Source organism: Notolabrus celidotus, chromosome 17, assembly GCF_009762535.1.
Source record: "Notolabrus celidotus isolate fNotCel1 chromosome 17, fNotCel1.pri, whole genome shotgun sequence".
NCBI classification, from domain to species: domain Eukaryota; kingdom Metazoa; phylum Chordata; class Actinopteri; order Labriformes; family Labridae; genus Notolabrus; species Notolabrus celidotus.
In genome coordinates this window covers 23,462,073-23,477,155 of record NC_048288.1, presented here as the reverse complement: position 1 = coordinate 23,477,155, position 15,083 = coordinate 23,462,073, and the positions used below count along the sequence as shown (strand labels likewise).

Below are 15,083 nucleotides of genomic sequence, written 5' to 3'. Positions count from 1 at the left end.
TTGATGGATTAACTAACTCCACAGACACATCTCTAACAGGAAAACACAGTGACAAGAAAGTAGCATACACACACAAAAAGCAAAACATAAAGGCATTCAGACAGTTTTTCACTCATGAGCTCATTATGGTAATGCAGTTCAACATACAGCCAGTGCCCTTGTTCCTGACCCTGCACAGGCCTGACCCTTCACACTCCTCCATCGCAGAAGCCCAACTGACTCTGAGGAGCAGAGAGAGGTCCCATATGCTCCGTGTCTACACGCTACACATTCACAGCGACCACACGAGACATTCTGTCACCATGCATTTATGTCTCCTGGTTGAAGCATGCACCACACAGAGAGACTGGCGGTTAGCTGTCTGTGCCAGAGTGTTTCGGCGTATCCGTCACTCAGTGTTTCTTCAGGGGCCGTGCACCAGGTACACTGTGGATATCTGACAGGTACGAGCTAAGTGGAGGGAGGGCAACATCTGTCAGCATTTAAGGCTCGTGGGGCAAGGTAGATCTTTTTTTGGAAACTGTGCTTAGAACATAAAGAGTACGATGCCAGTCTTTCATTATCTGGTTTTTCATCACAACTTCAAAAAAGAAAAATCAAAAACAACTGTTTCATATGGGTAAAATCTCTTGACTCATCCTTCTGTCATGACTTTGCTAAACAGCAGCTGACTGCCATTGTTTTCTTTGAAGCTGCTTCATAAAGTGTTTTGATTGGTTTTAATTACTGGGTCTGTTTGTTTTGGAGGACAAACTCTCAGCAGATAATCTGACTCACAGAAAAAAAATGATGAACCATAACAACTTAAGGAATCTTTTCCTAAAATGTGCACTCAGGCTTAAGCAAATGTATGTATCTATGTCCTTAAAAAGTACTGTTATACTTCTTTGTTCAGGAAGTATTTTTACTTAGAAATGTACATTTAGGTTTCTATATTTATTGTCCCTACTGTCTTGCTGTTAAGTACCGGTGTTCCATTCACCACGTCAAATTCCTTGTGTGTGCGTGTGTGTGAGCTTAATTGCCAAGAAAGCTTTCTTGATTCTAAAAAGATCATGGACTACAAACAACATAGTCTAGTGTTAGCAACAGATGAGTTTTTAGTGCCTCTGAATGTGCATCAAAATTAATTCATAAGAATTGTATTTGCTCACTTCAGTGTTTGACAACACAACATATTCGATACACATCTTCACAAAATATTTATACACTGTCCATGAGCAAACAGGAGCAGGAAGAAGAAGAAGAAAACTTACAGTACCTTCCCCTCACCTTAATCACAACATAATCTACCACTGAACCAGCCCGTTAGTAGTCACCTTCTCTTTTCACAAAACATCAAATGTAACATTGAACACTGAAACACTCAAAAACAGATCTACTGGATACATTTGTAGTTCCCCATTACTTTACCTTTAAACCTTCTCTCAAACTGTAAAACATTTGAGCAGCATTTTATATCATCATCCAGAGAATTCCAAAGTTTAACTCCATAAACCCAAACACACATTTGCTTTAATGTAGTGTGTGCGTATGGACTTTTGAAATAAAATTTCCATCTAAGAGCCTCCTCATGAGATGCAAACATAAACAACTTCTGTAGGTTTTCCGGTAATAATCTGTTTCTGGCTGAAAACATACGTAATCATATTTTAAAGTTAACTAGATCTTTACAATTCAACATTGCTTTTACATTCTTGCTCTCTCTTGGGGTGTAAAAGCTGAGGTCCTTGTAAATACCCTATCCTGTTTTTTAGAGTGTATTTGAGGGTTTTCCAATACTGGTTCTACTACTGGTTGACTACTAATCAACATTTGTACTTTTGTTTTTGTGAGCACGGGAACTGAAGACAAAGCTATCTGTCCAGACTTGTAAGGCTACCGTATTCTATGTTACTTAGAGGGGAATAAAACAAGCCAAAGCAATTATAGAGACTGTATTCCAGCAGACAGATGCATCCATGAGCAAGAAAGTTCTATTGTTTGTGATTCCCAGAAGGTAACAGGCGGCCCTGTGTCAACACTCCAGCCTCTGTTGACCTCGACTTGTTAACAGTCTTCATCAGTGAGTGTTCCACTTGTCCCTTTCACTATAAGCAAAAAACCATGACATGCTAAAGACTGACAACGTGCCTTCTACTAACTAGTCTATTCATGCAAGCTCCCTGCTCCATCCCAACCACAGCCAGCGCTTTGTCTTAATAATAAACAATGTCTGTGCAGTCAGAAAGTACTTTGTTCCAGAGCTCTGAAGACTTTGAGGGAAAACAGACCAGCAACAACTCTGCTCCCCTTAAAATAAACTCTCTGGGACTTTTGTCGTGTTTCAAATAGGCGGACTGTGGGTGGGGACCGCGTTGCAATTCATTCCACGCATGCCTTCTTACACAGCATCCAACCCAGCTGGCCACTAATGCTATTACTACAGGCAATATGTTGTGTGCCAGCTGTTTTGGTTTGGGTTAGTCCCTCTATGAACATGCAGGAGATCCATGCAGAGCTGTGATATCTTTCACTTGAAGCGTCAATGTTCTTGTTGATATAGTGCCATGTAGCAAAGATCAGCTTTGCCTAGTTTCATGACTTAAGTTTGGTGCTGATCTTGATTATGTCACCCTGCCAAAACACTATTATTAATACGCAAAGGTATCATGAAATGCCTGGTGGACTTTCTGCTGTAATTAACTAAGGCTGTTTCATCACTCCAAGAAAAATGGCCAACCCTATTTCATAGGAAACAGGGAAGGCTTCCTGAGGAGGAAGTACCTGAGCAGGTGATATCATGCACGCAATTCACTGCTCATGTGTTATGACAGGACCATTTCCACATAGGTTGATTACATCCTAAGATATAGACTGTAAAGGTGCAGGATGAATTTGGAGATGACATGAGAATACAACACATGGCTGATGACATGCTAGTCAGTCTTTGAGTATGAGCTCTACGTACCTTTGGCAGCTCTTTGAGTTGGTTGGCATCAAGGAGAAGCTCCTCCAGGGTGCGACTGTACCGGTACACCTCATCAGGGACCGTCTGCAGACTGCAGTGCCGCTTGTCCACCGACTCGACGTGGCGGTTGCAGCGCCACAGGGGGATACACTTCAGCATGTCCGGCCGCCGGAGGGGATTAGGTTGCCGGTGCTACTGCAGTCTCCGCATCGGAGGTTGAATCGGGGGGGGGGGGGGGGGGGGGGGGGGGGGGGGGGTAGGTCGATGGGAGAGAGTGTACTTTTTTTGGAGGGAGTGAGATCTCTCAATGTCAAATCATTTACTGTGTTCCTGCGATGATCCTGATGAACAGGAGGCCGAAATCCACTTAGAGACACAAAAATAATCCCTTCGATCTGCTCGCGATATTCCCAGTTTCAGTTGAGTCGTGCTGAAGGATTGTGTCATCCAACCCGGAATTGCAAAAAAACACAAACGCATTGGATATCTTCAACTCAGCTGAAGTGTTCCCTCACCTCTTACACTCACATTGAGTAACATTAGCTTGTTTTGCTACCACCAACATCCCTATATAAGACCTACAGCTCTGTCAAGGCTAGCTTACAATTATAAACGTTTCTTTAACTGTCTTCGTCATGAGTGGAGACTGCTAACACAACCACCTGACAGAGGTCACGGATGAATTGCAACCACTCAACAGCTAACATTACCCACGGTTCGAGTCAGCAGAGATTAACCTGGGTATCTCTGCCCGAGGATGAGCTCGTCCTCACCGGCTGTGTTGTTAGCAAGCTAGTAACCGTTAGCTCCTCTCGGCTAGCAGCAGACTGGACTGGACGCCTTTGTGCTAACTGGCGTTAGCTAACACTAGTAGTGTAACAAAAACTACCGAAACACCTGCTTCCTATTCTGTGTCGTGGCAACATCCCACAAATTGCAAAACAAGCTGCCCAGTCAGTGTTGTTTTACTGCGACGAAGGTAAAACGCCAGCAGCGAGACAAGGAGCTTCACAAACTGCCGCGCATCCCTCCCCTTGTGGAGCCGAGGAAGGCTGGGAGGCTCGGCGTGTTGGGGGCTGGGCTCGGTGTGAGGCCACACGGTGATAGACACCGTAGCTCCACCCAGCGGCGGTACTTAGTCATCTTCAAGTGATAGCTACGACTAAAAGGCATATTTTTCTAATTAAAAAGGTACATTTTCAAGGAAAATTTAACTTACATTTTTTATGTAATATTGAATTTCTTCCTGCTATGATTTCAAGTCCTCCAAATATTTACATTTGATAACTCCTTTTTCACTCATAAAAGTTTATTTTGTCCAGTTTAGTGTTCTTTCCTTTGATTTTTTTGATTTTTTGATTTGATGTCTTTATTTCGAACATGTAAAAGTAAAATAGAAAAAAAAATACAAGTAAAAAAGAGGAAATAGTTACACACAAAAAAAATAGTTCCATTAGCAAGCACTGAAACATTTTACTTTACATGTGCAAAAAGGAGGGGGAAGAAGTTCAAACTTATCTAATCCTACCCCTTTATTCACTGTTTTCTGACAGACTTGTGCATTCCCACAAAACAAATCCTCATCTCCCATCTTCATACTTACACCTACAATCAAAAGCAAAGCCCTCATGATTCTCAACACTTGTCTTCCCCCTTGTACCTCATGAAAATTACTTCTTTTTACCTCTTCCTGAACTGGATTATGTGCTCACATTTTTGTGTAGCTCCATATTGAGCCTGCTCCACAGATTTACTCCACAGATTGAAATACAAAAAAATCTCCTTGTGGTCTGAACACTCACCATCTTTAATCTTAACTTCCCTCTTTAGTTTATCACCCCCCTTTCTTTCAAAGAACAATCTTTGAATATTTCCTGGAAGGAGATTTTCCTTGCCTCATACCCAATTTGTGCAGTTTTAAAATCCACAAGGTCAAATAATTTCAATATTTTGGAGGAACAATGAATTTGTGGGTTCACAGAAGTCAACATTGTGAACTATTCTGATGGCTCTTTTCTGTAGAACTGACAGTGGTTGCAGTGAGCTTTTATAAGTGTTTCCCCAAACCTCAGTACAGTAAATGAGATATGATGAAATAAGTGAACAGTAGAGAATAAGTAGTGATGTGTGATCCAGAATGTTCTTGGCTTTGGCAAGAACTTCGAGACAGCTTGGATTGAACATGTTTTATGTGAGATTTCCAGCAAATGTTTTCATCTATTACACCATCTGAACATGTATGTTATTGTTCCTGGTTATGTAAATCTTTAAGCTGTATGTAATGCAATACAAAGTAAGGCATCAAATAACTGAACATCCTTTCGCCTGAGATCTGAAGATATTGTATTTTTTTTGTTTTCCTTAACAACCAACCACAAGAGCCAGATATAGGAATAACCAACACAAACAAATGCTTCATGTTTTTGTTTTGAATATTGTGCTTTGGTCCTCAATAGGAACATAAGCATGTTTACAAAAACATTGTACTCTTCATGAACAAGCGTTTTGAAAAATCAAAGCATCACACACTGTTCGTGGACAAACAATACCTTTTAATTGTAGAAACAGAAGTATTGACATGTCCTGGTAGCTTCATGAAAGACAAAAACAAAAAAAGGACCAAAGCAGGGAAAGTGTAATGTTTCATACAGTTGGATTACAAAATTTTGAAATTCGCACCAAAAAAAAAGTTTTCACAGACAAAGCAAAATATGATGAATACATGAATGAAACCTCCCAATGGGGCGTTTAGCATTAATATCAACAGCAATAAAAAAACAAACAAAATAAAAAATAATTACAAGGTTCAGATGCCCGCATTTTTCAGTGAGTGTGGCTGAAATAAGTTGGGCGACAGGTAATAGGACGAGTGCTGGTGAATCATTTCAGACACTTTTATGCAGAGAGGTCACTGCTGTTGAAGCGGTCTTGGTCATACACCTCTGCGACAACTTTGCGCCCTCCGAACCAGCGGTCATTGAGGGCCTGGATAGCTTTGTTCATCTCTGAGGCCATAGAAAACTCTACAAATATTTTGACAATGATGTCTGCATCCTCTTCTTCGCCTTGTTTTTCCTGGTATATGATGACTCTGTTGACAGATCCGAACTTTCCGCACTCTTCCGTCACCTCACCCTCCAGGTCGTCGTCGATATCTTCTGGTCCAACCATATTTCGAAGAACCATCACCGTCGACTGGAAAGGGTGGAAGGAGTAAAAATAATTTCAGTGCTCAAAGAAAAGCAGTAAATATAAGAATCTCCTTTTTTCCAGATCTCACCTCTGATTTTCGTAGCAGTTTCTGCATCACCATGTGTCTGGCACTGCTTCCCGAAATGCTCATATGCTCCTGGTCACTCAGCATCTCCTGTCCTGTACCGTCCTGCAGCATCTCTTCTTTTTCCTCCTTCCTCTCCTGTTGGTTGGAACCACCAGCTTGATTGGACAGGACCGGCGGAGACGCAAGAACTGGGTTAACAAGACCCACCTGGGGAAGAACTGGTATTGGAGGGCGTACGGGGGTCACACCTTTTAAAAAGGAGAACAGAGCAAAGTGATTTCAAATCTGAAGATGATTGCACTCTTAAAAACAAAACAAGCATGGTTAAGTAAGTGTGTACAGAAATGTTAATACATTAAGCTAATACTTTATCTTCAAAAGTATTCAATATCATCTCCATATAACCCACTGAGATTCATTTAAAAACATGCCAAAGAAACTTCAGGTCTAGGTAATGGGGGCAATGTACAAAAAAATTGACATTTCTTTGTTATAAGACTACAGCTGTGTCTGAAACCTCACACTAAAATACTGCACATACTAAAGTTGATGTAACATGCAGGACATACTGTCATGCATGCGAAAAACGCCCAGATGTATACTAGATCAACAAGATTTTTTAAGGATGAGATGGGAGCTTGCGTGACTGATGAAGTCATAAGGCGTGATTTCTAACAGCACTAGTCATGAAGTTATTGGGCAGTATGCAGAACATACGTTTCAGTAGGTAGTACATTAGTGTGGTGGTTTCAGACACAGTCTATATTTACATACGGTCCTTACTTCAAGTCTTGGTTTAACTAGCGATATTGCAGTTTTTAAATTGTAAGGATTACAGCCCAGCTTTTTAGCAAGATTAAATTAACTGATATTCAGTGAACTCATAGCTACATTAAATATTCAGGAATGTACAGTACTGTAAAGACAATCAAAGAGGAATATAATGTATGATTTTGTCAGGTCTATGTTAGTGACCAATTAGAGAAAGATCACTCACTCATGCCTTGGTACACACCTGTGATGACCCCGGGTGCCTGGGCAGCCATGACAGCCTGAGGTATACCCATTTGCTGACCAAGAAGTTGGGGCGCGGCTAACGCCCCCAGGACTGATGCGCCGGCTACAGCCTCCTTAAGAGAGTGGGCCGAAGACATTAGGTAAGGGAAACACACAGAACACAGCACAAGGCAGCACAGTCAACGATCACACAGCATGGCACAGAGTGAGCTTAACAGCAACTGTTTATGGTGAGAATCAAAGTCAAAGCTATACTCAAATACTTACTTCTTACTAAAATCAGCAGGTATCCTTAGCAAGTTATAAATTCTGATATTAGCTTTTCAATCATAAGTCACCGTAGTAAACACAACTGTCTGCTTAGTCATGTCAACTTGAAAGAAGCTGTCAATGTGTTTGTGCAAAGAGAGAACCCTCTTAGCAAACACACCCAATCAGTGAATGGGAGGAGAAGTCATAAATCACATTATTGTACAATGTATACATAACATGAAACAATTCAATCTTTAGTATCAGTTTTATGTTTTGAACACATTAAACTGGATAAACAGAGATTTTAAGCCCAGACTGTCTTGTGTTTCGGGGCTGTTAGATTGACACGGTGTCTGGGCAACTACTGTTTTTATATGATCCCTACAGAACTGGCCTTCTCCCAGTCACCTCATATAAAATTCTATGCCCATGTCATCTGTGCTTTTGGTGTCAATTCTAGCTAGATCTGGGTTATATTTACCTGGAAGGCCATTAAATCCCTTTGGAAGGGATTCATACTTGCCTGGGCCGTAATCTTAGCAGTGGCTGCCGCCGCAGCCACAGCTGCGGCTGGTGGCAGACCACCAGGGGTCGTGGGGGTCAGTAGGGGCATAGGGGGAGTCACTGCTTTGCCCACCCGTAGGTACTGACCCCCAAGGTCAAAGAGGTTCATAGAAGACACAGCGTCCAGGGCTGACTGAGGCTTTTCATACTCTGTAAGTGAATAAAACACAAGTTAGTAGCAGAGCACAGACAACACTGGGAGGACGAGCGAATGAGGGCCCTCCAGCTCACCAATGAAGCCAAAGCCTCTGTGTCGCCCTGTGGTGGGGTCTCTGGCTAAGGTGCAAGACTTGATCCTTCCAAAGGCCTCAAACACACTCTTGATGTCATCGTCTGACAGGTCAGGGTGGACTGATGCCACATAGATTCGGTTAAAGGCGCGCGCCTCCTCTGCCAGCTGGTCGATGATGGGTTGCGCCTGACCGATGTTACTTGGCCGCCCAACCTATAGCACAGATAATACCAGCAGGACGGCTGAGTACGGAGTTTACAGTACACACCGAGAATGCACTCCCTGAAATCTTCAAGTACCTGCAGCCCTAACTTTCGGTAGCCACCGAGTTCAGACAAAGCCACTTTCCTCATACAACCATGACGCAATGCTATTCTGTCAAATAATCTCTGGATTCCATGATGTACAAGTTTACTACACCACTGTGGATCTGATTCTGAGATCTGAGGAAACACTCTTAAAGCCATTCCATCACCTCTACACTGGCCACCATGCACAAAAACTGATAGATATTAACAGCAAAGATCACTTAGACTTATTCAGAGTTCTTTAATTTTAAATAAGCAGAAATTTAATGCCAGTCATGCAGTTAAACTGTAGCTTTCAGATATCCATCTGCTGAGCACATATATCTTTACGCCCCTGCAGCTACACTTAGTCTTGACAAGTTGTGTTTAACAGACATCAGCTCCTGTTGCATTGTAAAAAAATTAAATTAAATAAAATTTTAAAAAAAGTCCTTTCATGTCACACTAGATATGGAACTTAATAATAATAATTTATAACTCAAATTAAAAAATATATATCAAATAAATAAATAAATGAACTAATAAACAAAAAAAGAGTGATACCATAAAAAATAAAAATAAAAGCTGATTAAAAAAAAAAAAGACTAGATTCATGTGACAAGCTGAGCTGGTGGCAACACCGAAAGGGGGACCAAAGTCTAATGCTACGGCTTCGTACAACAACTTCCTCCCTCTTGCAAAAGAAGTGATCTCCCTCTGTAAGACGTGTATCTAAGTGCGACTGGGATCTGTACTACAGATGAGGCGGCCAAGCAACACCAACCAGGCGCAGCCCATCATCAGCACATCAGGGGTACAGAGTGACATCGCACGCCGCTGGGCATCCTGGTCGCTAAAATAGCTTTGATGAAATCATGAAAGCACACACAAACACACAGAGAGAACAACAGCACACAATATACACACTCAGACATACACACAACAGACGCACCTGGAAAATCAAGAGGGAGACAAAAACAGAGAGAGTGATCAGTCACATGTGACTATTCCACAAGTCTTCAGAATGACAAATACTTAAACCAACTTCAGGACGGAAACCAAAAGACCCGTTTAATTATCTTGTACCAAAAAAAATAGAAAAAAAGCAGGTATTAAATTATCTATCAACAGACACCTAAAGAGGAAGTCCTACCTACAGACTACTTACCTTAATGTTTCGTCCCCCCCAACATGACTGAGTTCATCTGCTCCAGAGCCAGCTGAGCAGCCTCTGGCACATCATATTCCACAAAAGCAAATCCCTGCAAAGTGAGATGAACACATGAAAAACAGAAGTCAAAAAGCATGGAAGCATGAGTCTGAAATGTTTTAACAAAGATGAAACAACATTTGTTTGAACATACTACTTGTTCTGTTACACTGACCTTGTGTTTCATTGTAACTGAATCCCAAGACATGTCAATGCTCTTGATTGGGCCGAATGGGGCAAAGGCTTGTCTGATGGTGTCTTCACCAAGCTCATAGTATATGGAGCCCACATACACCCGACACATGATGGCTAGAGCACGTTGCCGCTGCGCTGCCACCTGCCAACCGGGAAAAACAACACATGGTCAACATTAAGAGAGAAAAAGAGAGGAAAACAAATACACACACACAAATTAAAAATGTGTATTTTCTACTGTGCTTGCTTTCCCCAAAAATAGTAAGAGGCCAATTCCAAGTTAGGGGGCCTGGACAGGTAAACTAGGGTAACAATGATATTGAAATCAATGGACAGAACATCGTGAAGAATGCTAACATGTATAACAGTCATCTAATTTCAATGTCGCCACTTGTAATTACAGAATGATCTCTTTGCTGTTACTTTGGAACAGACATATGGAGGAAAACACACTAGAGTGATTGACATGCACAGCCCTCACAAATATTTGGCTTCAGAAACTGACCTGTAGTCCGGGGGATGCAAGTAAGGTAACAAAAGTAATCTTGGAGTTCAAACGAAATCCATACAAAGTCTTGATGAAAGCATTTCAAACTTTCTTCTCAAGTCTAAGGGGAGGGATGCTGTGTCTGCTTTATGCTAATATGTTTACTAAATTGCTTTGCTTTTATCAACTAAATATAGCATATGTCTAATCATGACATCATGGAAAGTTAACTTGTTCAATGACAGAAAAAACTTGACTTAAAGGTGGCCAAAAAGATTCCTGTTTCAGCAGTTCTCTCAGTTTGGTCCATAATAGGGATTGCTATCCCTCTTTTGTCCCATGCCAAGAATGTTGTGTTTTTAAATTGAGCAAATGCATATTTCTAAAAGAGAAGTGACCTTTGTTTACATCTAGAAGCCTGAAAGCAGGTAAGAGCTTCAAAGGTGAACAGTAATTTATCTCACAAAGGATCACAGACAGGTTGCAAATACACTAGCAGTAGAAAGCCACGTTTCTTATAAAATATGCATTCTTGGGTTAGATAAAAAGGCAGGGATTGTTGCCAAGCAACCAGTAAAAGAAGGGTAACAGTCCTTTTCCATTGGGAATGCGCACAGAAAAAAAATTGTAATAATCTATTGACCGATTGTAAAGGTGAGAGAGGATCTCCAAAGCCCATTGTCACTGCTGCCATCTGAAAGACAGTAAAGATGAAAAAGGTGCTGAAAAGTAGGTTAGATATCCCTTAGCTTTGCTTTGTCAAAATTCTCATTGCTTTGCTAGATAGACAAAAGCACTGAAGCTAACACCATTATCAGACACTCCCTCTAAACAACATACAGTTTGGGGAGTTGCCTCCCCTATGTGAATTACAAATAACCACACAGCAATAAACATCAAACAAGTCCCCATTTAAAGTGCAAAGCATTGAACATGTTAACCAAAATCTTCATGACGATCTTCTCCATCTGAAAAAGAGCAGAAGCAAAAGCAAGGGCACCCGAGTCTACAGCTGCAGCCTTCTTTCCGTGCATGGAGGAGGAGGGATTAAAGACTACAAGAAAAAAAAGAAAACAAAGAACACCAACTACCAAAACCTTTATCTTTCAAGAGAAGTCTGACTTACAAAAACAATGAAAAGACTACAGAGTATTTAGGATAAAGACTCACGGGTGACACACATAATACAAACATTTTGTTTCATAGAGTACCAAAATATTTCATCTCACCTGCAGGTTGGTGAGCTGTTGTTGTTGATGGGCGATGGTCTGCTTCACCAACACACTCTTAATGCTTTGTTCCATAGCATACTTCTTTGCCTGGGAAGGAGAAAAAATCATAACACTAGACACAGGCAGAGGACACCAAAGCTCCGAAGTATATTACTTGAGTGAACCGCAAAGCTTCATGATAAATGTCTGAGCTTGTGTCGAAGGTGAAATGTCACATGACTGATGATGTTTGCAGCTTTGAACGCCACTGTTGCTTCAAAAGCTCTTCAATCAGCTTGAAAGTCTGTATGTAATCTGTGTGATTGTTAAAAGTAAGACAGAAAGTAGGCGATTCATTCAACTACCAAACATGTTCACTTCTGTTTAATATGAGCAGATTAAAACTATAGCTTTGTGACAATACATTGTTTATAATTTATTGGAAACACTCCCACATAGTATAAATATTTAATGCAGTACATCTGAACAAGGGTGGGAGGATATACAGATTGTTTTGTTTCATAACACAAGAGCCTCTCTGACTTCTGTTTCTCAAACTTAACAGAGAGGTGTATACGTGTTTCGGGCCATCATCAAGAGGGCCGCCTTAAGTTTGACATTCACTGATGTCACTGTGTTTGCCTGGTTTGAAGTATTAATATAACTTTTTCTCATAACATGACCATAGCTACATTTTTCATTTTATTTTTGGGTCTTTTTATGCCTTCGTTGAAAGGATAAGGCAGCGGATAGAGTGGAAGACTGGGGGGGTAGAGTGGGGAAAGACATGCTGTAAATGGCAACAGGTAGGACTCAAACCCATGTGGCCTGCTTTTAGGACAACAGCTTCTGTACATGGTTCATGCAATTTAACTATTTGGTCTAACTGGTGGCCCCCAAGGCTAAGATACTAATTTATGTATATGTAAGCAGTATGCCTATAATGCAAACATGTTCTTTTCTACTCATTTGTTGATACTGTAAATATGTTCAATAGAATCTGGCTTCCACTCCCATCCGACAGGGAAACCTTTCGTTGAATGTGATTTGGAGTAGCTCCACAGTACATCACCGACCTCCTGCAAAGCTCCCGGTCTTTGAGGTCTACAGGACAGCAGCTTCTTGTGGTCCCTAAGACCAGGCTGAAAACCAGGGGTGGCCATGCCTTCTCGGCAGTGGCCCCCAAACTGTGGACGAGCTGCTCCCCCTTGTTAGATTGTCCCCAATATTACAGACTTTTAAATCCTGTCTTAAAACACATTTTTGGCTTTTAACTCAGCATGAGAGTTGTGTGGTCTCTGTCTTTGTCTGTTCTTTTATTGGATTTTTATTTGCTCTTACAGTGTTTTTATTCTATTTATTATTTCTAAAGTGTTTAATCATGATTATTTTACTTTATTCTGTTTTATTTTCTGTGTGTTTTAACTTATTTGACCTCACTGTGCAGCACTTTGCTATACTTGATTGTTTTTTTAAATGTGCTATATAAACAAAGTGGATTGGATTGCATGTGATTTTCATGACCAGGCATCATTGGGAAATGTAGAGGGTACGCTGTCCTGCAGAATGGAGTGCATGTGTTACAAAGGCTTGCATTAGGGGGTGCATACCCTCTGAAGTGCCTCCTGCTGCTCTGGGGTGAGGGGCGGAAGGCCAAGCTTGGAGCCTGTGCCCTGTCCATTCTCCATCGTCAGAGCTTCACCTCCCTGCAATTCAGAAATCAAAGTTTTAAATGCATCAAATATGGTACAAAACGAGAAAGGAAAAAATCTGCTCATATGTACACCCATGACTGCATTTCCCAGTGGAAAAAGTCCTCAGTGCAATCAGAAGTCACATCACATTTTAAACAATATAAGATATAGTTTCAGTATATAGCATTATGCAGGACATGCACCCGGATTTAGACCAGGTGGGACCGGACGAACTCCTTACCTACGCAACCCGCTAATCGCTGGGTCCACCAGACTGAGACAGGAAAGCCCCCAAAGGGAAGAGGACTGATGGGGAAGCTTTAACAATTCAACAAATTCTAGTGGGAAATAAAAAATGCCTTCAGACGACTATGAAAAAAAACAGGCAGCCAGTTTCATTTTCCATTTCAATCTGCATAAACCTGCCCGTCTCTTCATTAGTCAGCTAACGTTAGCGTGCTGTGCAGACATGCTAATGATGGATTTCATTTTAACATCCGTCATGTAAGCAAGGTAATACAGCAAAGAAAATACAGAGCTATACTGTAACCGAAGACTATCCTTTTTTTAAAGTTGGTTTTGGATATTTATCTCAACATTCACTGCACAATTGTTCAAACCCACAACATAATGTCGAGGCCTGTAACGACAACGCTTCGTTCATGCTAAAGAGGAGCTAGCTAACATTCATTACTGAGACGCGCGAAACAAGCTTTTCCCCCAGTGAGAGAATACTTTTATCAATTAACTGAATTTTTACACAACTCCAATCAACAATACATCGCGTATAACCTACGCATTGGCTCTAGTAGCTGAAAACCATTAACTACGTGTCTTTAACTAGAAATATATTTACCGCAGCCTCCGTAACCGCCATGAAGCACACCTTCTTGGAGAGGCCTGCAAGCTAAACCTCGCGAGATCACTAGTCATTCAATGGGAGATATCGCGATATCTGAAACCTCGCGATAGTTGGATAGGGATTTTGAATCCGAATGATCCTCCAGGGAGCTTCTATTGTTTCCCTCAGAACAATGAGTGCAACGACTTTTTTTTGTTTTCAAGAGACCCCAACATTTCTTTTTTTTGGTCCATAAAGATATATCAACCAAGGTTACAAACATAGTGCAAACCGTATGAGTGTTACTCAATTTAAAAAGGAATGCCTTTGTTTCTTTTAGTCATTTTAAATCATTAGTTTTAAACTTTTTAACCTCTGATTATTAACCTTTATTTAACCAAGTAAAAACCATAGACTGTAAATAAGGTAAAAACCCATTGAGATCAGGATCTCTTTCACAAGGGTGACCTGGCCAGGAGGTCAGCAGCACACGTCATAAAAACAGTTACACGAAAATACAGTACAAATTAAAACATACAGTTTATAAATGCATAGTGTTTTACAATATGAATAAGAGGCCTGGAGGCTGTAACAAAACAACAAACCATAATTTATGGTTTAAAACACAGGCACTGTTCAGTGCTCTCACGCTGTCTGTCCCTCAGGATAGAACGGAAGGCTCCAAGTGTAATAAGTTCAGAGAGTTTCAATTTAGTCTGTAGAGAGTCCATGCCATAGGGGCAGCAAAGCTGAAAGCTCTTTTTCCAAATTCAGTCCACACCCGAGGAACAGATAAAACAAGAGTAGTGTAGGAACGCAAGGTATAGGAACTGATTTTTCTCTGCAGTAAAGCGCACCTGTTT

General features: G+C 41.0%; 2 protein-coding genes across 12 annotated transcripts in view; both read right to left on the bottom strand.

Annotated features, from left to right (window-relative positions):
• Positions 1–4,041, bottom strand: part of scrib (scribble planar cell polarity protein) — an 84,067-nt gene extending 80,026 nt beyond the window's left edge. For all 11 annotated transcript variants that reach the window (XM_034706266.1, XM_034706270.1, XM_034706267.1 and 8 more), the window contains exon 1: positions 2,951–4,041. In XM_034706266.1, coding sequence (XP_034562157.1) covers positions 2,951–3,109 — 159 coding nt within the window. In that variant the 5' untranslated portion in view covers positions 3,110–4,041. The remainder of the gene's footprint in view (positions 1–2,950) is intronic.
• A 1,440-nt stretch (positions 4,042–5,481) lies between these two features.
• Positions 5,482–14,295, bottom strand: LOC117828752 (poly(U)-binding-splicing factor PUF60-like). Its single transcript, XM_034706063.1, is given in 12 exon segments — positions 5,482–6,145; positions 6,231–6,478; positions 7,228–7,360; positions 7,981–8,213; positions 8,295–8,508; positions 9,751–9,768; positions 9,770–9,844; positions 9,968–10,129; positions 11,118–11,168; positions 11,704–11,793; positions 13,296–13,391; positions 14,236–14,295. Coding segments are annotated over 12 exon segments (1,641 nt in total). The 5' UTR covers positions 14,257–14,295; the 3' UTR covers positions 5,482–5,845.
• Positions 14,296–15,083: the final 788 nt, after the last annotated feature.